Source organism: Acanthamoeba castellanii (assembly GCF_000313135.1).
Source record: "Acanthamoeba castellanii str. Neff unplaced genomic scaffold scf7180000084608, whole genome shotgun sequence".
Classification (NCBI taxonomy): domain Eukaryota; phylum Discosea; order Longamoebia; family Acanthamoebidae; genus Acanthamoeba; species Acanthamoeba castellanii.
Window position 1 is genome coordinate 46578 of NW_004457669.1, and position 20297 is coordinate 66874.

Sequence of the window (20297 nt, forward strand, 5' to 3'; positions counted from 1 at the left end):
AAGGAGGACAATTCGGTGGCGATCAATTATTTATAATGAATTAGGAACCAAAATGGAGCGTAAAGAACACGAGGGGCAAGACTTAGTAGGTAGCGCTCTGCTCCTTGCTCTCTCCTCCATAGCCGAAATCGCGGTTCGCCCGGTTGGTGGTCTGGCACTCCTTGAACATGTCGTAGGCCCAATCACACTCAGTGGCGTCATCCTCGTTCTTCTTCAGGCACTTGAGGAATCCGTCGTAGGGGCGCGCGCAAGGTCCCTGCTGCACCTGCTCCTCGGCCTTCTGGATTTGCTCGGGGGTGGCGTTGTGTCCGCCGAAAATGACGTTCTCGATGGCGCGGCTGGCGACGTGACCGACAGCATAGCCAGCAGCCATCTGGGCTACGCCGCCCAGGAAGCTCTGGCCGCCACCACCCATCGCGGGGGCGGTCTGAGCATGCTGCTGGGTGGCAGGGGGCTGAGCGCGCTGCTGGGTGGCGGGGGGAGCAGCCTTCTTCGCGGGCGCTGCCGTGGCAGTGGGCTTGGACGCGGGCCTGGCCGATGATCTCGAACTTCCTCCTCTGCGGCCCATGATGATGTGTTGCTGTTCTATCAAAAATTGATTGATTGAATCGACCAGGAGGAGTGTTCTATTTAGTCTACGCCCTTTTCCTCTAATTTCCCAGCTATCGGTGACTCCAACCTTTCGCCGACTTGTCACCAAAAGCAGAGAAAGAAAAGCTCCAGCCATTCCGGAAGAAGCAAAGAAACTCAAAGGAAATGTCAATGACCGAGAAATGAGACTTTTCAAGAATATTTATTTTCTGCTCTTCACTTCTACTTCTGGTGCCAGAGAAGCGACTCCCACGAGAAAGAAGGCTTTTGCCGCGATTTGCAGAAGCTCACTTCGCTCAGTGTCGGCAAAAAAGAAATCTCGCGCAGAGGTCGACAAAAAGGGTGACGTGGGGGAGAACGGTGGTGCCCTTTCGGCCGGACATAAGTAGGTCGCACGGTGCAACCGGCAAACAGAGATCTTTCAAAGAGACGGAAGACGTGCATCATCATCTTTTTCCCATCATGTCCACGCGAAAGAAGGTTCTGTTGAAGATCATCATCTTGGGCGACAGCGGTGTCGGTAAGACCAGCTTGATGAACCAGTATGTGAACAAGAAATTCAGCAATCAGTACAAGGCCACGATCGGCGCCGATTTCTTGACGAAGGAGGTCATGGTCGACGACAAGCTCGTTACCCTCCAGATTTGGGATACTGGTACGCTGAATCTTCATCTTTTGCTTCATGTTCTTGTTTTAAACACGCATCAATGCGTTGTTCCTTAATCTTCTCCATTCTACATCTGATTAAAGTGATTATCACGTTCTAATCGCCATTTTCATCATTACTTCCCAGCTGGTCAGGAGAGATTCCAGAGTTTGGGCGTGGCGTTCTACCGCGGCGCTGATGCTTGCGTGCTGGTGTTCGACGTCAACGTCGCCAAGACCTTTGAGAATCTTCACAGCTGGCGTGAGGAATTCCTCGTGCAGGCCGGTCCTCGCGATCCCGAGACGTTCCCCTTCATCGTGCTGGGTAACAAGATCGATCTCGAGAGCTCGCGTGTGGTCTCGCAGAAGCGCGCACAGACCTGGTGTCAGTCGAAGGGCAACATCCCTTACTTCGAGACCTCGGCCAAGGAGGCCATTAACGTGGAGCAGGCTTTCCAGACCATCGCCAAGAACGCCATGAAGGAAGAGGAGGAGTACGTTACCCCCAATTTCCTTAAGTACCGGCCGCTAAGGCGTGGCTGAGAATCTCACCATCATCTCGCATTTTCGTCACCAGTGTCGATCTTGCCGGCATTACCGACGCCATTCAACTCGACAAGTCTGAGCCCTCTCAGTCGGGTTGCTCGTGCTAAACGTTGTATATGTATTTAAAATCTTCTTTCCAATGACTCTATCACCCCATCAACAATCACAGCTTTTTTTGTGTTGTTTTTCCTTCCTTGTGTTTCTGTCTTAGTTGGTCTGGTTACATGCAGGAATTAAGGTGGAAGCCCACACCATTTTTAGTGGTTATAACTTTAGGTAAGGTGTTTGAACCCTTGTGATGGCCTTCCACCTTTTAGCCCACACACCAGCTTCTGGAAAGCCCCTACCCACCATGTATGTGAAGGGTTCCCTGGTGTGGGGGCCTATAGGGTGATAGGGTTGTCCTGCATGCATACTTGCTTGCTGAGTGCATAAAGTGTGTGGTGGGGAACATGTCTGGTTAAATAGTGGAGGCATTGGCCCAAAAGATTACCAAAAGAAACACTTTTTGGCTGAACTTTATCTTAACAATAACTCAATGACAGTAATTCTGTATTTTTTGGAGTTGTTTTTTGCTAGTATAAATGATGATAGCAATTTAACTTCAAGGGCATGATCCCCAGCTAGACTAGGGGGCCATCCACCTGTAGAGGTGGCACTCATGGGCAGCCACCAAGCAGTTCCTTTCAGCATGTGCACCAGCAACCAATCTGGGCAACTTCCTGCTTTTACTGATTAACCCTGATTACTTCCCTCCTTAGCCACACTGCATATGCCTGGTCCTGCCTAGGATTCAACATCAATTTGTCAGCCACAGGGGAGCACCATTACCATGACCAACAACCCAGCATGGTGTCTGTCTTCAGTGATTATGATGGTGGCTGTTCATGTCCTCCAATAGCTTATTGCCTACACAACTGCTGCCAAGCCCAAGCTCTGTAACATGAAGCCCAGCAAAGATCTTGTGCACCACTTTGTGCTTGCCCTTATCCACAAGGACTGCTACAGGGTTGGCTACCATCACCTCTTCAAACACATAATGGTGACACCAACAGCCAATTCTGCACTCTCCAAAAAGGACTTTATTTGGACATCACAGAGCCAAGGGCACTTTTTATGCTTCACACCTTTCCTCCTCTGTCAGTGCTTCATATTTGAGCACAATGTCCTTGTCAAAGTGAAACCTATAGCCAACAGTCATGCCATTTAGGAGCTCAGGAAGCCTGTTGGGGTAGAGGGTAAGTGGGAATAACTTGATGGAAAAGAGTAGACAGCACCATATTTTGTCATCCTGTAAAAGGCAAGTGACTTAGTACAGTGTAAACAAAGATCCATTGGGGCTGGGGTATGTACTGCCCACATGTCATCATATGGAATATCTTTGATTGGCCACCATTGAGGTCTCATCTCTGTGTGATGAGGGTTAGCAAGCACAACTAGTTATATGTGTGTGCTTGTACCTTCAGTTTCCTGGATATCATTCTTGTATTGCTCTGTCACATAGATATGACACCTATGGGCAGTGGTTAAAAAAGAGTGACTGAAAATAAAAAAGTAACTACTTTGACATGATAGTTAGTACCTGTTGTTCCAAGCAGGATTGCCATGGTAGATGAACTCAACCACACCCTTCCACTGTAGGTCACTGGGCTGCAGCTCTAGGCCAGATTCCTCCAAGCACTCACGCACTGCTGCCTCCCTGATGCTCTCTCCACCCTCCACTTTGCCACCTGGGCCTGCACAGGGGAAAAAAATCTTGAGATTAAAATCTGTTGGTGCCATCAGATTTCTTTGCAATCTGTTTAGCAAAGGAGACTGTACCATTCCACTTACCCTTACCAAAGCCACGCTTTTTCATCGCCAGGAGTATCTCGCCCTCTCTGCGCACGTAGCACAGTGTAGTCAGGCGTAGCATCTCCCTCGGTGCTGACACAAAATAGAAATTTAACTCCGCAAAGAACCGGACGAGAGCACCGCGATAAATCATTATTTAAATGTACATAAAAGTCAAGTTGAACTTTACAGGCAAACAAGGTGGGGTGGTGGAGCCCCAGCGCGCACGACCAATGCAGTTTGACGAGTTGGTGACGGGGTGGTGGTCATCTTCACAGATCCTCGTCATCGACCAGGTTGAACTCCTCAATGCCGGAGTTGGGAGGCGCGGCCTCGCCGCCTATGAAGAAGAAGAACGACGGTGAGCCAAAGATGCGCCAGCGAGGCTCGTTATAAACGCAACTACGTACTCGGCATGATACACTCGGCATGCCGCCACTCCTCCATGGTAACGGGAGAGCTGTCGAGGTGAGTAAGCTTGCGCAGGCGACTCAGTATGTAGATCCTGCAACACCACCACGCGACACATTAGACACTCGTATACGCATTGGATTGGTGGGGGGGGGGAAGATGATTAGTGAAAGAAGGTTTTGTCGACGCGCCTGTAGTTGTAGTAGTGGTGCTTGGCCGAGGAGAAGAACGGACACGCGGCGTTGTGAAGGGTCGACAAGTAGCGCAGATTGGGCGCGGCCGCCACGATGTTGTCCAGGAACTTGTCAACTTCGATCAACCTGATGCCAACGGTGAGGACTTGGTCGAAAAATGTGTGCGTGTGCGTGTGCGGTGTGCGGTGTGCGGTGTGTGCGTGTGCAAAGCGAAAACTGTAAAGGCAGGCGTCTCGTACCAGTTGTGGTTGATGGAAAGGGTTCTCAGCTTCGGCATGGGCGGGAACTTGGTGTCGTGCGTGAGATGGTTGTTGTCCAGAATGAGCGTGTTCAGCTCCCTGAAGCCCTCCAGACAATCGATGTTCCTGTGGACGTGAAGAGACCGTGAGCCGCCTCTAACGAACACGTGGCCTCGAGTGCAATCAAAAGCGGTGGTGGGTCCATACGCAAGTCCGTTGTTGGAGAGGTCGAGCTCCTTCGCGGTGTACTTGAAGTGCTTCATGACCGACAGAATGTCATTGTGGCCGACCAGCTCCCAGGCCAGAGACAAGCGTCCTGTGTGCCCATCGTGTGAGCCCCTAGTGAAGACTCGCACAGTGGGAAGGAGAGGAGGGAGAGGTGCTGGTACCAGCCGGGTCCATGGGCGCATAGTAGAAGGGTACGGGCTGAGAATACTGGACCGTGTCACCCTCCTTGGGCAGCGCGGTGAGGTCGACTGTGTCACTACCTTCTTCGATGCACGCCAGCCAGAAGTAGACGATGCCGGGCTTGTGCGGCGGGACTTGACACTGCACGACTCCCGGTGCGATTTCCTGCAGATAGGAGAGGACACCAGGGCTTGCCTGCATGAGAAAGGACACACACACACACACACACACACCGCAACGGAACACGCACGAAATGGAGGCGGAAAAGGGGTAGTTGAGGCAACGCACCGTGCACGGGACGGAGACCTCCTCAAACAGGCACGAGAAGCGATAGCACTTGTCGTCGCTCATGTGGAAGCCGTTGTGGACCAATATCATCTTGGAGTACTCCGTCGACGGGCTGAGGAGACCAGGCGAGTGTCAGTGCGGATTCGGAAAAAACCTCTTTGGCAAACCACGCACAGCGAGCAAGTTGTCTGTTTGGAAAGGAGCTTACCCGGCTTCGGGGGCGTAGCTCTTGATCTCCGCAGGCCTGGGTCCCGTGCTGTCGCTGGTCGCGGAGGCATTCATCGACGACGGGATAGGTGTGAACGGCACCAGGGCTCCGTTCTCGACGCGCGAGGTAAACCTGTTTTTGGGAGTTACGTACGCAATTCATTAGACAACGCGCAGCGTTGTTGTGCGTGGTTGGGGGCGTGCGTGAGAGGTTGACGTACACCATGTCGGACGAGAGCGCGAAGTCGTCTTCGTCGGGCTCGCTCTTGACGGACATGCGCGGCGTGTAGAAGGAGGGCGTCGACACGGCGTTGGAGTACGGACCCATCGGGGGCGAGTTGAGGGACAGCATGGTCGACGGCGACTGCAGCGACGGGGTCGTGGGCGCGACCGAGAAGTTCGTCATCGCCTCGAGGCTTCTCGACATCGTTCCCCTGGACATGCCCAACGACGAAGACGAGGACGAAGAGAACAGCAGCTCGTCGTCGGCCTGCGACGTACCATGTACAGCGAGTTGGCGAGTGTGAGTTGTAATAACTTCGTGACGCTGTGCACAGCAGAGAGAGAGAGAGCGATCACCGACCTGCTGCGAGTCTTCAAAGTGGTCGGGATGAGGGAAGAAGTTGCGTGGTGCGGCGCTGGTCATTGCGTGGCTGTTGCCGACACTCTCCCTTTCGCGCTTGCGCACGTTCGTGGCCATGGGCGGAAGCGAGGATGACGACGAGGACGAAGACGACGACGAGGAGGTGGTCGAGAGGAAGGATGGTCCGCTGGCAGGAGGGGCCAGGGTACCGGGCGGCGCGGGATTGTGTTGGGCGAGGAGGGATGACATGGTCATGATGTGCTCGGACTCACCAAAGTTCCGATCCGGCGACTCCCCGACGTCTGCCTCCTCCTCCTCGGCCTTGAAGGAGCTGCCCCTCTTCCTCTTCTTGCGCGGATGACCGCTCGCTTCCCTGCATACATCGCCCGAGAACAAACAGTGAGAGCGAGTTATAACATTTCGGCTAGGCCTTGCCGAGCGACGGGCACGCGGATACGTACGATCTGCACCACACACAGACACGGACACGGACACGGACACACACACACACACACACAGACACACAGACACACACACATGGAAGAGATGTCGAGAGGGAGAGTTAGGCCATGATGGTCGAGCCTCGGTGTCCGGGGGGAGTAGGTACTTTTTCCAGAAGTAGTGGACGAGCACGGGGAACTCCTGCAGCGACTGACCCTCTGTGACAGACAGCCGACCATCCTGAAGAGCGTATGACATCGAGAGAAAACGTGTGCACACTCAGGAGATTGGCCACATGCGGAAGTGCACTAGATTATGTATGAGGCGGCCCTACCGACGCCTGTTTGAAGTAGGTCTCCTTCACACGAGCTTGTATTCGTTACGTCTCCAGCCTGACGAAGGGAAGGCAAACGAAAAGAAGTGAATGAGCAAAGTGAAGGAGGAGGCATGTGGATTCCCTCATCAGACCAGGTGCGTGCGATGAGGCGGCAGGTACCCTTGTCACCGCCATCGGCTCTCCATGTTTGCCTCCGCATGACAACAGCGCCCTCGTCGTTCTTGTTGTTCTTGAGCTTGTACATGCCGCTGTTCTCGTTGAAGATGATCAGCTTGACCGACATCTTCTTCGAGTCGTTCCATCGAATCTCGTCCGACTGTGTAGGCGAAACCCAAACCGAAACCGCAGAGTGCAGCGTGAGAACAAAACTCACAACACGACACGACACCAGGCGAAGAGGGCGCACCCGACGCCTCTCGATGGGCACACGAGCGTCAAAGAGGTACAGGAAGCCAGGCACGGTTCCCTCCGACGGGTTCGCCACCACTGGGAGAAACGAGCAAGTGAAGAGTTAGGAGGACACCACGGCGAGCACCAGAACCGTGGTGGAGGAAGGGTACACGAGGAGGGCGAAGGGACGGCGGCTGAGATGAGCTCGGCGAGCGGGTTCTGGAGCAGCAAATGGATGAGAGGATAGTCCTTCGATCTGAATTCCTTGGCCAGATCGAGGGTCTGGTTGAGGACATCGGAGGCGAGCTGCTCGCTTCTCAGATTCTTAAGATAGTTCTTGATCTTATCGCTGGTAAGGGCGATGGCTTTGTTGTGGTCCATCTACGACAAGAACCATATGTGAGATGTTGAATTGTGGTGTCCCAATTACGAAGATGAGAATTTTGTGTAAAATGGAACCGTTAAGCCATTTTGATCTAGCATCAAATCAAATGCACAACACGTTGCATCAACGTACGTCGTTGGATCGATCCTAGGCGCTCTCGCCTCACAGGTGTCTCACCTCCCCTTGAACGTTCTTATCTTCAATTTAATCCACGCCTTGTTGCGGAACTGCAGTTTGTACCCCTCCGCTTTCTCCACAGCTTGTTCGGAACGTCTTGCCCGACCGGAGACCAGCAAAATGCCTACTTATTTCCAGGAATTTATTAACACGCTTTTTTACCCACACAAAATAAAGGCCCGAACTGTTCGTTACCCGCGCAGCTCGTGGGCTTACTCTTCGGGTTCATCGCCCTGCGGCAGCATCGGCGGGACGTACGGACGCTTCAGATGGTTCCAGCCGACTACGCAGTCATTGCATCGCCAGCGCCACTGTTCCCGTGTCGAGCGTAAGCAGATGTAAGACTACTGACGAACCGAGTAGAGCAGAGGCGAAAGAGATCTGTGCGTGTGCGAACCTGTGTGGGCGCCTTGGCGAGACCGAGACTCGAGAGAGGCGTCGTCACAGGGCAAGTGTCGCACTCGACGCAGAGCTCCTGCCGGGTCGCTGTCTTGGCATTGCGTCGAGAGGCCAACTCGCTCGCGGCTCCGTACAGCTGGCTGCGGTAGCGGCTTTCGCTCGCATCGGGCTTCACCCGCTTCGCGCTCGGCTCGTCCATCGGCTTCATCACCCCTACCGCGTACAACGCCGGCGACAGCGTCAACTCGCCCGCCAACTGTGGTGCATGTACTCTCTTGCGAAGCATCTTCTTCTCGTGGCTGTTGTTGTGTTCGTCTACGTGTTCGACTAAAGACTGAAGAACCGTCTCTGCCGGCACAGACAGCTGAGCGAGCTGCCGAGAAAGGAAAGTGCTTTGCCTGCGTTTGCCGGTTGGCGGCAAAAATAAAATAAAACCAAATTAAATAGAAAATGAAATGAAATGAATTCGATAAAATGGAAACTAACCAACTTGTTGCTATGCGGGCGGCTGCGAGGGAGGAGATGGCTGGGCGCTGGGCGTTCCTTGCGTTGTGGCAGGAAGGAACTCGGAGATGGAGCGGAGTAGCATCTTGGCGTCACGGTTGGCCAGCGATTGAGCTCGCCACTTGCACCAGGAGCCCGACATGGCGTCGCCGGCGGATCGCGGGACGACGTGGAAATGCACGTGGAACACTGTTGTTTGCTCCAGGTCGAGGTGAGCAGAGCGTTCAGCGTGGGTTGGCTTTCAGTGATGAGGGTACCCTCCTGCCCAGCGATCTTGCCGTTGTTCTGGATGATGTTGAAGGCCTGAGTCCCGGTGGCCTTCATCAGCGCTCCGCCGATGGCAGGCGCCACCTCCATGCACGCAGCTGCACAGCGCCGTGAGTGAACCTGCCGACCAGAGCACTCAACGGTGGAGAAGGAAGGAAGAGGAACCGGCAAGTGCAGCGGGCAGCTGGTCAAGGCTGGCGTAGTGTCCCTTTGGCACGATGAGTGTGTGGCCAGGGTGCAGCGGGTTTATGTCCAGGAAGGCCACCACCTTCTCATTTTCCATCACTAGGCAGAAGGGCTGCGTGAGTGCACCATTCACCAACCAATGTTGGGGAGAGCTTACCGGTATGGGAGGGAAGCTCGCCATTGATAATCTTGCAGAAAATGCACTTCGCATCTTCGGGATGGCTCTCCATTTCTTGCGATGTTGCGTGGTTTGCCGCGGTGTGACTCGAACCGCCAACCGTGTTGCAAACTCCTGTTCTTGGCGGGAAACTCGACAGGCTGCCGCCCAAATGCCAACAAGATACCAATCCTAACACGCTGAGGATGGAGGCGATTGAGATAAATCCAAACGCCAAGCGCTCAACCTCGCACAAGATAAGCGAGCAACAGTTGAACTGCTCGAGTTTAGAGGATGTCTAGCAAAATCGTACATCACATGGAGGGGCTGCATGGGAGGCAGAACGACTTCATGGCCTTCTCCTCCCTCTCGTCGGTTGTGGAGAAGGCTCCGCCCATCGTCTGGATCGCGCCTCAGGCCTCAATCGCCGCCGCCTGCGAGCTGATGAAGGCTCATCATTTCCTCTCCCTTCCCATCTACGATGAAGTTAAACGTCGCATCCTCGGGCTGGTCGACATACTTGACGTCTGTGCCTACCTCTGTTGGGGTACGATGCACTTCTTCAGCGAGAACACCGAGGCGCAGTCCGATCGCGAGCTGAAGGCCAAGATGAGCGAGGTAGCCATCGTCGAGGTGCTCAACGCCAAGCCACAGCACGGCCGGCCTTCGCTGGTGGTGAAGCGCCACCTCGAGCCCGTATGCTCGCTGCTGGACCAGATGGCGCAGGGGCTCCATCGCGCGCTCGTGCGGGTGTGGCCCGAGACCGAAGAGGAGGAAAAAGAGGGCAGCCAGCGGCTCGAGTACTATCGCATGGCGGCCCAGATCGACGTGGTGCGCTTCCTGGTCGACCACAGGCGCAACCTCAATTACCACCTCATCACCAGCAACATCACCGCCCTCGATATGGTCGGCCCCGCGCCCGCGCCCGCGCCCGTCTCAACGTCGTCCCCTCCGTCGACCACGCAGAGCGCCGTGCGGACCCTCATCTACTCAGTCGAGGAGGGCAGGACAGCGCTGGAGGCCTTCCGCACGCTGGCCCTGTCGGGCGTCCACGCCATCGGCATCATCGGCGTCGGGAGCACAGGCCAGGGTCGCCTGCTGTACAACCTGTCGGCGTCGGACCTGCGCGGCATCACGCCCGACACGGTCCACCTGCTGCGCGAGCCGGTCGAGGTCTACCTGGAGCGGGTGCAGGAGAGCGCCCCGACCTCGAGGCCCAGGAACCTGGTCACCTGCACGCCTGACGCGACGCTGATCGAGGTCATGGAGCTGGTCCTGCGCTCTCGCGTCCACCGCGTGTGGGTGATCGACCAGCAGCAACGGCCGCTCGGCCTCATCACCCTCACTGACATCCTCTCCAAGTTCGCCTCCTTCGACTACGCCCGCGCCCAGGCCGCCGCGACCAAGACCATCGTCCCGCTCTCCCTCTCTTCGCCTCACTGATACCCTGTTCAGCAAGGCGCTGCCCCATTTTCTAGACCTATGTTAGCTTGTACATCCCAACAATCAATGATGTTGCCACCACAACAGCACTGCGTTCTCACCTTCAACAAAAGAACAGTGGCAGTTGAAACACGCAATGTATTGCTTGCCCCTGAAGAGGTAATGTCACAGAGAGGGCCAGGGAGAGAAGGCCGGGGACAGCAACAACGAAGGAGAAAGCTAAAAAAGACGTCCAGGCCACGCGTAACGCGGTCGCGAGAACGAGGACCGCGGCGCTCATGAAGGTTGCGGATGGGCGACGATGATGGTGGTGATGATGGTGAAGGCAAGCCTCCTCTCCCTTTAATCGTATCGCGAAGCTTCTTAGAAGCACTTGCGGAGGACGCGAGGGCCCTGCTCCTCGTACTCGGACTTGTTCATCCAGAAGGCGGTCTTGTCCTTCATGATCTCGGCGAGCACGGCACCGCCGAGGAACACCATGTGCTTCCTGCGCGGCGGGTCCTCGATGCGGCACTTGAACTTCTGCATCGAGACCTTGTTGCCCTTGGCCACGCGCTCGAAGTAGAGGCGCTTGATCTCCTTCTCGAGACGCGAGGGGAGGCCGGGGTACATCGTCGAACCGCCGGAGAGCACGATGTGGTTGTAGAACTCGGCACGGGTGTCGATATCGGCCTTGTTGATGCAGTCGAAGACGAGCTCGCCAACGCCGACGCTCTCCTGATCGACGAGCGCGGGGTTGAACATGCACTCGGGAGCCTCGAATCGCTCGGCACCGATGCGGATCACGCGACCGTCGGGCAGGGTGTACTTCTCGACGAGGGTGGTAGTCTCGAGGGCCAGACGCTTCTCAAGCTCGAGGTCGTAACCGACGTAGCAGAACTGTAGACGGTGGCGAGTAGAGAACAGGGTGAGCAAACGACGGAGCTCTCAATCATCTTTTCCACTCGCAAAAAGCTCTCACAATTTTGCCCGCGGGGGGGGGGAGAGAACGAAAGCGAAGATGTAAAAGAGCGAAAAGAGGGAGTGGGTACCTTCTCCTTGATCTGACGGACGGTCTCGAAATCGGCAGTCCTGTTGAAGACATAGCCGCGGAGGAGGAGAAGCTTGATGAGGTAGCGAGTGACGTCACGACCGGCGACGTTGAGACGACGGGTCAAGTGGGGCAGCGAGAAGCCCTCGTACACGGGCACGATGTGGGTCACACCGTCACCCGAATCGACGACCACACCAGTAAGCAGACCCTGGGCGTAGAGGGTCAAGACAGCCTAGTGCATCGAAAAGAAAAGGTGGAAGAGTGTCAGTTTACAACATCAATTCAATGCTCAAGATCTGAAAACGTAGAGAGATCGATCTTCGAAATCTTAGGGCATTTGAGGATTTCTCGGGTGCGCGTCGTACCTGAATGGCGATGTAGGCGGCCTTGAAGCCGTACTTCTCGAACATGACCTGGACCATCTTCTCGCGGTTGGCGAGGGGGTTCATGGGCGGCTCAGTGAGCAGGATCTTGCAGTCCTTGGGGTCCACCTTCAGCTTCTCTGTTACATCCAAAGCATTCGACTGATTAGCCACTCTATCGATAGTCTAAGCGAAGCACTGAAACGATGAAAGAAAGACCAAAAGAAGCGGAAGAAGCTGTTGATGGTGGTGGAACGTACCGAAGAAGGTGTAGTTCCAGACGTGCTCAGCATCCTCCCAGTTGCGGACGATACCGTTGTCGAGCGGGTAGGTGATCTGGAGCATGGACCTGAGCTTGGAGGCCTCGTCGCCGACCATGATGTCCTTGATCTCGACGTTGTCGAACTTCTCCTCGGAACGCAGGATGGGCCTGCCCACCATCGAGGGGAAGATGGAGGCCGGGAAGTTGGAGCCGGCGAAGCCGCACTTCACGAATCCCGTGCCGTTGTCGCACACGATCACCTTCGACGAGTCGGTCATGTTTGGCTGTGTAGTAGGAAAATGGATTCGATGTACAGATGGATCGTTTTGCCTTGCGTGGCTGTGGTTGAAGAAGAAAAGCGACGTAGACCCACAAATGAAGTGCCCTCCCCGTCGACAGAAAAGTTACACCAATCCAAGAGGAGAAGCAACCAATGAGCACGCTGCTCCGTAGCCGTAAGGTGGCGGTGGACGACCCGTCACGAGAAAGAGGAGCCTCAACCAAGAAAGAGTCTGCAATCATTGTCCAGTCGCACTCCACTATCTCACCTCTTTCACTACTTGATAGGGGGCGGTTAGCGTGGTACTGACTATCAACAGGCTCAGTAACAAGGGTGTGGTGGTGGGTGAGGCACAATGCAATTCGAACAAGGCGACCTTGTTGCACAAGCAGCCCAAAATGGAGCGGGCCTTCAAGGGGCAGGGAGGTTAAAAAAAAAACAAAGAGCTACCTGAACCAGACGAAACTCACAACAGCACCATGAGAAACAACCGTTTCATTCAAGTGGAGGATGATGAGCAGCCCATGTGCCCCGGCTGTGACAAGGAGATTTGGCCCAGCGAGCGCTCTCTTCTGGCACTTGGGGTGAAGCATTCCCCCTCTCTTTATGTGCCTGGGAGTTGTTCCTCACCTTTGGCGAAACCTTTGGGGGGATTTGCAGGCCAAGTACCACACGGCGTGCATCAAGTGCACAACGTGCGGGATCAATCTCACTCCTCGCTCGATGGAGACCTTTGAGAAGAAGCCTTACTGCCGTGCCCACCTCCCCACCTTCAAGGCCACCACCGTCTCTGACGACTTCATCACTAAGGCCAACGCAGGTAACACGAGTCTCCCAGACCCACCACTGCTCTACTCCGTTCCCCTTCCTCGCACACTAACTTCATCAATCCACAGCCAAGCCGGTCGGCGATCTGAAGAGGCAGCAGGGCATTAACAAGATGGAGGGCACCACCTTCAACTCCACCAACGTCACAAGGGAGAGGTAAGTCAGGTCCACCTTCTTCCTTCTTGCTGTTGAGTCCGACCTGCAGCCTGAATACCCCCCCCCCACCTACATTTCGTAGTGCCGGCTGTGTCGTCCCTCGGTGGGACGCAGAGGGTGGTCCGGTGCCCGACGTGTCCGAGCCCAGCAACGAACAGGCCGCTTCGTTCTGGAACCAGCAGGAGAATGCCGAGCCCGCGGCGGCGACCTCGCAGCACGTGGACGAGTCGCTCCTGGCGGCCAAGTCGGGTAGTGGGGCGGCTTCGTTCTGGGCGCAGCAGGAGAAGGCCGCGCTGGAGCCCGCCATGGCGGAGCTCACCATCCAGGACGACCAGCACCAGAAGGACCATCACGAAGAACCTGCCGCTGCCGAGGAGTATCAAGAGTAAGCTGCATTGACGCTCTCCGTGGCTCCCTTGTGTACGATACATCTATCTGATAGAATAAAACGTGGAGCTTCAGCCCGAACGCCGACAAAGGCTCGCTCAGGGCTTGGCATAGCGCGACGCCACGCCCATGGCGAAGTAGTAGAACATCGTTGCCACAAGGCGACCCGTCCTAGAGACCAAGAAGCATGTCATGTCAGGCCTCGACCAGTAACAGTTGTGCGCGGCACATATGTGTCGTACCTGTACTCTTCAACAAGAGGGTTGTATTCGGACAGGTCGACCAGCCGCACCTAACGATATAGAGCAAATGGTGAGGAGTGGACGAAGCAGTAGTAGGGCAATAGAATCTGCGACAAGGCACCTTGGGGTTCTTTCCCGACACGAAGCATATCTCAAGGGCGTCCTCTGATGTGAGCCCAACCGCTCCGGGCGCGCTCACTCCCTGGCAGATCGTGAAACATAGTTGAGTTATGAGCAGCTCAGTGTACAAGAAGCGCGCTGCGCTGCGAGAGCAGTGTCGTACGGGGCAGTCGCTGCTCTTGATGGAGTCGATGTCAAACGATACGAAGATGGCTTCGCAGCGCTGGCCCAGGTCATCGAGAATGGAAGCAAACAACTCGCCCGCAGTTTTTCCGACTGTTTGTGGAGTTTGTACACGCGACCGGTGAGATCATAAGTATTAACAAGCTGGAAGGGGGCGGGGGCGTGTCGCACGCACCTTCTTGATATCGGAGAGCCACACGATCTTTCCCTTGTGTTCGGTGATGTACTGCGCGTGCACCGCACTGCACTGATTGCCCTGGCTCGCAAACTCGACGAAGTGCTCTCCCTGGAAACGGTCTGCGGCGCGATACATCGGTCAAGCGTTGCCACACACGAGCTTATGCGAGGAGAGAACGATCGTAGACATACCATCCTCGATGAGAAGTCTGAAGGGAGAGCCGGAGTGGACCTTGCCCTCCTTCAGAGGCCGAACGTCAAAGTGAGCGTCGATGTTGATCGCGGCCATGGAGCCCCTGGCACCACAGCCAACAGAGTAAAACACTGGCCATCCGTTTACCAACAGACATGTGGAATGGGTAAGGGTACGACGGGACGTGAGCAAGGAGACCGCGGGCATTCGGGTACGACTGATCGTTACCTCCGCCAATGACGAATGGAATACCTCCTGCATGGAGCCAGCACAACATGTCAAGAAGAGTGTGAGTGCCGCTCTCGCCGCTCTCACAGAAGTGGTGTACATGGGGCTAGTAGTGCGGCGCACACGGACCGTGTCCTATGATCTTCCCCACCGTGCTGGCCAGTGACTCGTGGCCTTCCTCCAGCGTGGGAACAGCAATGTCGCCCGCATCCACGATCTTAAGCCCTCTGGTCACGAGAAGGAGGAGAGTCAGTCGCGCACACGGTGACGTCCCTCGGCTTGCTTGCGGGGGCAGTACCGCAGGTCGATGCCGAACTCGGGGTTAACCAGAGGCCCGACCTTCATCAGGTGCTTCCTTGCCGCTTCAGGCCCGCCTGTGGTTTGTGCAGTGAGCTGTGCGCGGGACTCAAGGGGGGAAGAAAAAGCGAGGGTGAACCTGCAGCACCAGGTCGCCCGCCGTTGCGCTTGACACCTTCGTCAGAGGGGAAGCCCACGACCACGATGTCGCCCACCTCTCCAGGCACGACAAGTGCTCCCAGCCTGGGGTCATCGTTCACCGCCGTGCTCATCTTAGTTTCAGGTTCTTGCAAAGAGAAGAGAAGAAAATTGAGAGAAATATTTTGTCGACAAGGTTCACGACGGCCGCGAGACAGGGACGGCCTTGTGCGTGGGAGTCCGGACCCTTTCGTCATCTTCATCTTCCCTCTCATTCTTTTACACAAATCATGCGGCGGAGCACTGTGCACGTTTTTCCTCGTCTTGCTCTGCGCCAGGGCCAGCAGACTTCTGCTCTTTGTACCGCTTCCCCTACTGCCTCCGCTCACGGATTGCCGTCGCATTTTAACGATAATTATCCTTGCGCTGCCGCTACGAAGACGCGCAGTTCACTTACGGCTTCATTCATACTATCAAAAGGCCTGTTCAGCAATGGTTCGCGCACCGCCGTGAGCTCTGAGACGAACATGGCTTCAATTGCCAGAAATGTACGCCCCCCCCAATCAGCCTCAATGCAAATCAAAATAATCAATTCTAAATCGCCGACTTGCCGACACTACGTCCAGTACGCTGCCCCGGCGAAGGGAGGCAAGGGTGCTCCGGCCGCTGCCAAGCCCGCCGAAGATGAGCCCGCTGAGCCCCTCAAGCTCGAGACTGTGACATTCCCCGATTTTGGCGAAGACAAGGCCTTCACCGCCGACATCTCCGATTTCCCCGCCCCCAAGGACTGGAAGTACGTGTCCGATTGGAAGGAGTTCGAGTTCTCGCCCCGAGTGCGAAAGATCGGCGAGGCCCTGTTCCAGCTCAACCAGGTCGAGATGTTCGAGTTGGTGAAGCTGCTCCAGCTGCGGTTCGACGTGCCCGACAGCGCCCTTATGGGCGGCGGCGTGGTCGTTCAGGCTGCCGGTGCTGGCGCTCCCGCTGCTGCCGCCGAGCCTGCCGCTGAGGAGCCCAAGGAAGAGAAGAAGGAGAAGATGATCTTCGACGTTCAGCTCACCGCTGTCGCTGAAGCCGACAAGTTCAAGGTGCTCAAGGAGATCCGCGCTCTCAAGCCTGGCATGAAGCTGCTCGAGGTCTGTTGCTCTCTCCTCCCCCATCTCACCCATTCATTCCCTTCCCTGTGACCGTCACTCACTAACTGCCCCTTCCCTCCGTCAACGGCACGCCGCACGCAACACAACAGTCGAAGGAGATGGTGGAGAAGCTTCCGTCCATGCTCAAGCAGAACGTTCCCAAGGAGGAGGCCGAGCAGATGGTTGCCAAGTTCAAGGAGCTTGGCGGCACCGTGGAGCTCAAGTAAATGCGTGAGTGTTCATTCATCAAATCGACCTACACAATAGACATCAGCATTGCGCGAGTCACAGTGCCTCATGCGTGTCGTGGTAGCGCAGCCCTCTGCCACCTCTTCCGTTCTACTTTGTTTGTCGTCGAGCTCTTCTTCATCACCTCCAGAGAGCTTCAGTGTGTGCAGTTCATTTCTTTTCTCTTTGCTCTCGGCCCGCAGACTTTCGAAAGAAGAACACACAACACACAGCAGAACACACAACACACAGCAGAGCACACGGCGCACGCGAGGCGAAGTGAGGGTGCTTCATGCGAGGAAGCTTGGGAACGTCATCGACTCAAGCAGGAGGGGCGAGGAAGGCACGCGGACACACGCCATCGTTGTTTGTGCGGACGGTCTGCAGGTACCTGGGGTGCGGCAAGTACTCGTGGACGGGCTGGGCTGTAGTGTGCATCTTCATCCTCTTCTCCGCCATCACCATACGTCTGCTCGTCATACGGCGGGCGCGCCAGCAACTCGACAACAACACTCTGCAAGCCTCCGCGTCAGCCTCCAAGATGAGCGACGAGGAATCATCCCGCGAACGATTTCAGGTCGCGGAGGGCCACACCCTTAGTGTCCTCACCGGCGGCAATGACAGCAGCGACTACCTCTTCCTTTTAGTACGTCCTTCCGCTCCATCATTGAATTAATCCAATCAAGATTTATAAAAGGAATAATTGATCAACAACCCTAACAAGAGGAGTGGGTCCACACAGGTGCATGGCGCCAGCAGAGAGTTTCAGAACGCGGAGCATTGGAAGCCACACATGGACTTCTTCGCTCGGCTCGGGCGAGTATACGCCGTCGACCTGCTCGGGCATGGCCACTCCACTCCCGGCCCTAGCGATGCCCTCCAGGTGCAGATCTGTAGTGACCGTCTCCTCGCCTGGTTATAAATGACTGACTTTGCGCACGAGGAACACAGAACCCAGTCTCGTCTGAGGCTCAGGTGCGAGCTCTGTGGAAGCTGATTGCTGAGAAGAAGAAGGACCAACAAAAGCTCGGTACGAACCTACCACTGGTGCGTGCGTGCGTGCATGTGTGTGTGTGTGTGTGTGCGCGCGCGCGTGCGTGCGTGCATGTGTGCGTGTGTGGCACAACCGGCTGTTGACGTAGCTCGTGACCGCAGTTCTCGTCGGACGCTCCTATGGTGGGCGGATCGTCATGAACCTGGCCAACACGCTCGGCGCTGACCAAGTCCACAAGATCGTACGTGGCCGCGTCACCCTGTGCTCGTGAATGTAGGAGGCTGACTGGCCGATGGCCCCGATGCGCACCAGATCCTCATTGCACCGGCGCTGATGGACGACCAGGTGCAGGGTCTCAAGAAAGAGGTCCTGGCGCTGCCCACGCTCGTGTTCTGGGCGGGCGACGACACCGCGGTGCCGTATCACAGGGTGAAGGACCTGCTCGACTACTTTGGGGACAGGGAAGTGGTGCTCTTTGAGCACGTCGTCTCCGAAGGCCGACAGGCCTGGGAGGCCCACACTCCCGAGCTCATCAAGGTGAGCCCCATCCCCCCACCTCTTTATCTGTCCTCCCTCTTCTTTTGTTCTACTCGCAATGCTCGCAATGTGGCGGCTTACAATCATCGCGCCATCTGCCACATGACGACACTCCAGGTCGAAGATTTCCAGAACAAGGTGGAGGCCTGGCTATCTTGAGGCACTCCGGCGCTCTTTCTCTCTCATGTACACATCCATCTCCCCTTTCTCTTTCCTATCCGCCTATAAGGTGGTCGCTTCTTGGGTCGCATTAATTGAAAAGAGATGAATACCCGACGAGGCGCACCGCGCACGCTTCAGACAAGTATGAGCGTGCCCTCCTTCTCGCCTTCCTCCTCATCTTCAGCGTGTCGTCCACCATCCAGCGAACGTTCCTTGCCCTTTCCCAGGTTGAGCTCGTCGTCATCCTCGTTGCTTCGGCCCACCGCGCTCTCCTCCTCGTCGAGCGTGGCACCTTCGGGGAGGGTGTCCGTCTCGGCGACTTCCTCCGTCTCCTCCTCGAAGTCCGACGACCCGCAATCCTCTTCCTCTGCATTGCGGTCATGCAACGTTCTACGTTGTGTCGTGTGTCGTGCGTGTGTTGTGTGTGTGGCGTGTGCGGCGTGTGCGTGAGTAGTGGTGTGATGACAAAGGGCCGCAAAGTGGTGCGCACTTTTGGGCGATGTGGAGGTAGTGGTTGATCTTGTCGACGATGGTGTCCTTGAACGGGTCGTTCATCGTATCGAAGAACATCGTCACGTCGAACTCCTCCCCGCTGTACAAAACTTCAACAACAACGACGACGACGACGACGACGACATGTCAGGCTTAATCATCTCCATGACCGAGGAGACGCAGAAGGAGACCTCTAGAGGGCGGAACGTACTGAGGATGACCTTGGACATGGACCTGCCGGTCTGGCCGATCGTAATCTTCTTCTCCGCTCGATCCACGTCGAGCACACGAATCACCTTCGACTCAGTCCAGAACAGCCGCCTGACTCGTGCGCAGCACATACGTGAGCGACAAAGTTGTCCACGGGCGTGTGCGTGTGCGTGTGCGTGTGCGTGTGCGCACCTGTTGGTGACGCGCTTGATCTTCTTGCGGAGGAGATCGACGATGACCTTGCGCTTGGCCATCAGCAGCACCACCAGCGGAATCAGTGCGGCCACGCAGAGCGCGAACAGATACCTAGAGGCACAGCACCACCAGCGCCGGCGCGATGTGGCCATCAGCATGGTCGTCATGTGCGCGTGCCGTAGGCAGCCAAGCAGGGACTACGTACAGGCCCGTGTGATGGTTAAGGATGAGCGCCAGCAGCGCCCCCACAGACGACACACCTGCATTTATGAATAAATAATCAGAATAATAAGAATAAAAAACAATCAAAAATTAATCATTAACACATAAATAAATGGTAACAATTAAAAAAAATAAACAAATAAACAAATAAAGACTATTAATAAGTGCAGAGCGTGGGGAGGACCGATGAGGGTGGCGAGGACGCCCAGGAAGACGTTCCAGTGAGAAACGTCCTCTACAACCAATTGGAAGCCCCGTGTGCGGAGGGCTATCCCAGGGCCGAAGAACGACGTCCACGACTCTGGATCGTTTGCTGTCTGCTCTCGCATCTTTTTATTTTTTGTGGTGAAAAAAATACTCGAATTACTTTTCTTTTTCTTTTGATTTCTTCCACGACTCAACGGGAAAGTGTTGTGTTACAGCCAACCTTCGGTTCACCACGGCAAACTGGCCACCAGGTTGTGTCGTGGTCCGCGTTGCGTTCTGCCCTGAGCAAGGAACGTTGTTCTTGTGGCGACGCACCCGGTGTTGTCGGCTGCTCTATCTCGCCACAGTACCCTGACCTCGTCTGCTAGCAGAGTGGTGATCTCGTGAGCCTCCGGCGCAA

General features: G+C 55.7%; 14 protein-coding genes across 14 annotated transcripts; 5 read left to right on the top strand and 9 right to left on the bottom strand.

Annotated features, from left to right (window-relative positions):
- Window positions 1-82: 82 nt before the first annotated feature.
- ACA1_074570 (CHCH domain containing protein) lies at window positions 83-568 on the bottom strand (the record flags this gene model as incomplete). The annotated part of the gene is made up of 1 exon (XM_004353366.1): window positions 83-568. One exon carries the CDS (start codon window positions 566-568, stop codon window positions 83-85), a length of 486 nt encoding a protein of 161 aa, XP_004353418.1.
- Window positions 569-1053: 485 nt separating this feature from the next.
- ACA1_074580 (Ras-related protein Rab-7A) lies at window positions 1054-1889 on the top strand (the record flags this gene model as incomplete). The annotated part of the gene is made up of 4 exons (XM_004353367.1): window positions 1054-1246; window positions 1385-1464; window positions 1519-1730; window positions 1814-1889. The coding sequence occupies 4 exons, from the start codon at window positions 1054-1056 to the stop codon at window positions 1887-1889; spliced, it is 561 nt and encodes a 186-aa protein (XP_004353419.1).
- Window positions 1890-3222: 1333 nt separating this feature from the next.
- On the bottom strand, window positions 3223-3697 carry ACA1_074590 (NUDIX hydrolase; the record flags this gene model as incomplete). The annotated part of the gene is made up of 3 exons (XM_004353368.1): window positions 3223-3295; window positions 3365-3512; window positions 3604-3697. The coding sequence occupies 3 exons, from the start codon at window positions 3695-3697 to the stop codon at window positions 3223-3225; spliced, it is 315 nt and encodes a 104-aa protein (XP_004353420.1).
- Window positions 3698-3887: 190 nt separating this feature from the next.
- Window positions 3888-6644, bottom strand: ACA1_074600 (leucine rich repeat domain containing protein; the record flags this gene model as incomplete). Its single annotated transcript, XM_004353369.1, has 11 exons — window positions 3888-3955; window positions 4026-4120; window positions 4263-4346; window positions 4460-4585; window positions 4667-4775; window positions 4849-5062; window positions 5156-5267; window positions 5364-5495; window positions 5584-5852; window positions 5946-6318; window positions 6553-6644. 11 exons carry the CDS (start codon window positions 6642-6644, stop codon window positions 3888-3890), a joined length of 1674 nt encoding a protein of 557 aa, XP_004353421.1.
- A 102-nt stretch (window positions 6645-6746) lies between these two features.
- ACA1_074610 (uncharacterized protein) lies at window positions 6747-7494 on the bottom strand (the record flags this gene model as incomplete). The annotated part of the gene is made up of 4 exons (XM_004353370.1): window positions 6747-6778; window positions 6883-7039; window positions 7130-7209; window positions 7284-7494. 4 exons carry the CDS (start codon window positions 7492-7494, stop codon window positions 6747-6749), a joined length of 480 nt encoding a protein of 159 aa, XP_004353422.1.
- A 393-nt stretch (window positions 7495-7887) lies between these two features.
- On the bottom strand, window positions 7888-8273 carry ACA1_074620 (uncharacterized protein; the record flags this gene model as incomplete). Its single annotated transcript, XM_004353371.1, has 2 exons — window positions 7888-7986; window positions 8073-8273. The coding sequence occupies 2 exons, from the start codon at window positions 8271-8273 to the stop codon at window positions 7888-7890; spliced, it is 300 nt and encodes a 99-aa protein (XP_004353423.1).
- Window positions 8274-8570: 297 nt separating this feature from the next.
- On the bottom strand, window positions 8571-9261 carry ACA1_074630 (histidine triad domain containing protein; the record flags this gene model as incomplete). Its single annotated transcript, XM_004353372.1, has 4 exons — window positions 8571-8767; window positions 8836-8943; window positions 9011-9130; window positions 9189-9261. 4 exons carry the CDS (start codon window positions 9259-9261, stop codon window positions 8571-8573), a joined length of 498 nt encoding a protein of 165 aa, XP_004353424.1.
- Window positions 9262-9506: 245 nt separating this feature from the next.
- ACA1_074640 (CBS domain containing protein) lies at window positions 9507-10631 on the top strand (the record flags this gene model as incomplete). The annotated part of the gene is made up of 1 exon (XM_004353373.1): window positions 9507-10631. One exon carries the CDS (start codon window positions 9507-9509, stop codon window positions 10629-10631), a length of 1125 nt encoding a protein of 374 aa, XP_004353425.1.
- Window positions 10632-10994: 363 nt separating this feature from the next.
- Window positions 10995-12566, bottom strand: ACA1_074650 (actinrelated protein 2, putative; the record flags this gene model as incomplete). The annotated part of the gene is made up of 4 exons (XM_004353374.1): window positions 10995-11510; window positions 11663-11896; window positions 12030-12166; window positions 12287-12566. The coding sequence occupies 4 exons, from the start codon at window positions 12564-12566 to the stop codon at window positions 10995-10997; spliced, it is 1167 nt and encodes a 388-aa protein (XP_004353426.1).
- Window positions 12567-13291: 725 nt separating this feature from the next.
- Window positions 13292-13941, top strand: ACA1_074660 (uncharacterized protein; the record flags this gene model as incomplete). The annotated part of the gene is made up of 3 exons (XM_004353375.1): window positions 13292-13388; window positions 13465-13552; window positions 13635-13941. 3 exons carry the CDS (start codon window positions 13292-13294, stop codon window positions 13939-13941), a joined length of 492 nt encoding a protein of 163 aa, XP_004353427.1.
- A 96-nt stretch (window positions 13942-14037) lies between these two features.
- On the bottom strand, window positions 14038-15651 carry ACA1_074670 (arginase; the record flags this gene model as incomplete). Its single annotated transcript, XM_004353376.1, has 10 exons — window positions 14038-14110; window positions 14182-14231; window positions 14303-14383; window positions 14465-14524; window positions 14660-14781; window positions 14854-14957; window positions 15031-15109; window positions 15212-15309; window positions 15381-15456; window positions 15528-15651. The coding sequence occupies 10 exons, from the start codon at window positions 15649-15651 to the stop codon at window positions 14038-14040; spliced, it is 867 nt and encodes a 288-aa protein (XP_004353428.1).
- A 156-nt stretch (window positions 15652-15807) lies between these two features.
- ACA1_074680 (ribosomal protein l7/l12 cterminal domain containing protein) lies at window positions 15808-16877 on the top strand (the record flags this gene model as incomplete). The annotated part of the gene is made up of 4 exons (XM_004353377.1): window positions 15808-15877; window positions 15998-16065; window positions 16144-16650; window positions 16761-16877. 4 exons carry the CDS (start codon window positions 15808-15810, stop codon window positions 16875-16877), a joined length of 762 nt encoding a protein of 253 aa, XP_004353429.1.
- Window positions 16878-17170: 293 nt separating this feature from the next.
- On the top strand, window positions 17171-18568 carry ACA1_074690 (uncharacterized protein; the record flags this gene model as incomplete). The annotated part of the gene is made up of 7 exons (XM_004353378.1): window positions 17171-17244; window positions 17266-17524; window positions 17621-17761; window positions 17830-17908; window positions 18034-18113; window positions 18185-18409; window positions 18527-18568. The coding sequence occupies 7 exons, from the start codon at window positions 17171-17173 to the stop codon at window positions 18566-18568; spliced, it is 900 nt and encodes a 299-aa protein (XP_004353430.1).
- Window positions 18569-18705: 137 nt separating this feature from the next.
- ACA1_074700 (uncharacterized protein) lies at window positions 18706-20019 on the bottom strand (the record flags this gene model as incomplete). Its single annotated transcript, XM_004353379.1, has 6 exons — window positions 18706-18961; window positions 19062-19173; window positions 19275-19384; window positions 19466-19579; window positions 19674-19728; window positions 19875-20019. 6 exons carry the CDS (start codon window positions 20017-20019, stop codon window positions 18706-18708), a joined length of 792 nt encoding a protein of 263 aa, XP_004353431.1.
- Between the last annotated feature and the right edge of the window lie 278 nt (window positions 20020-20297).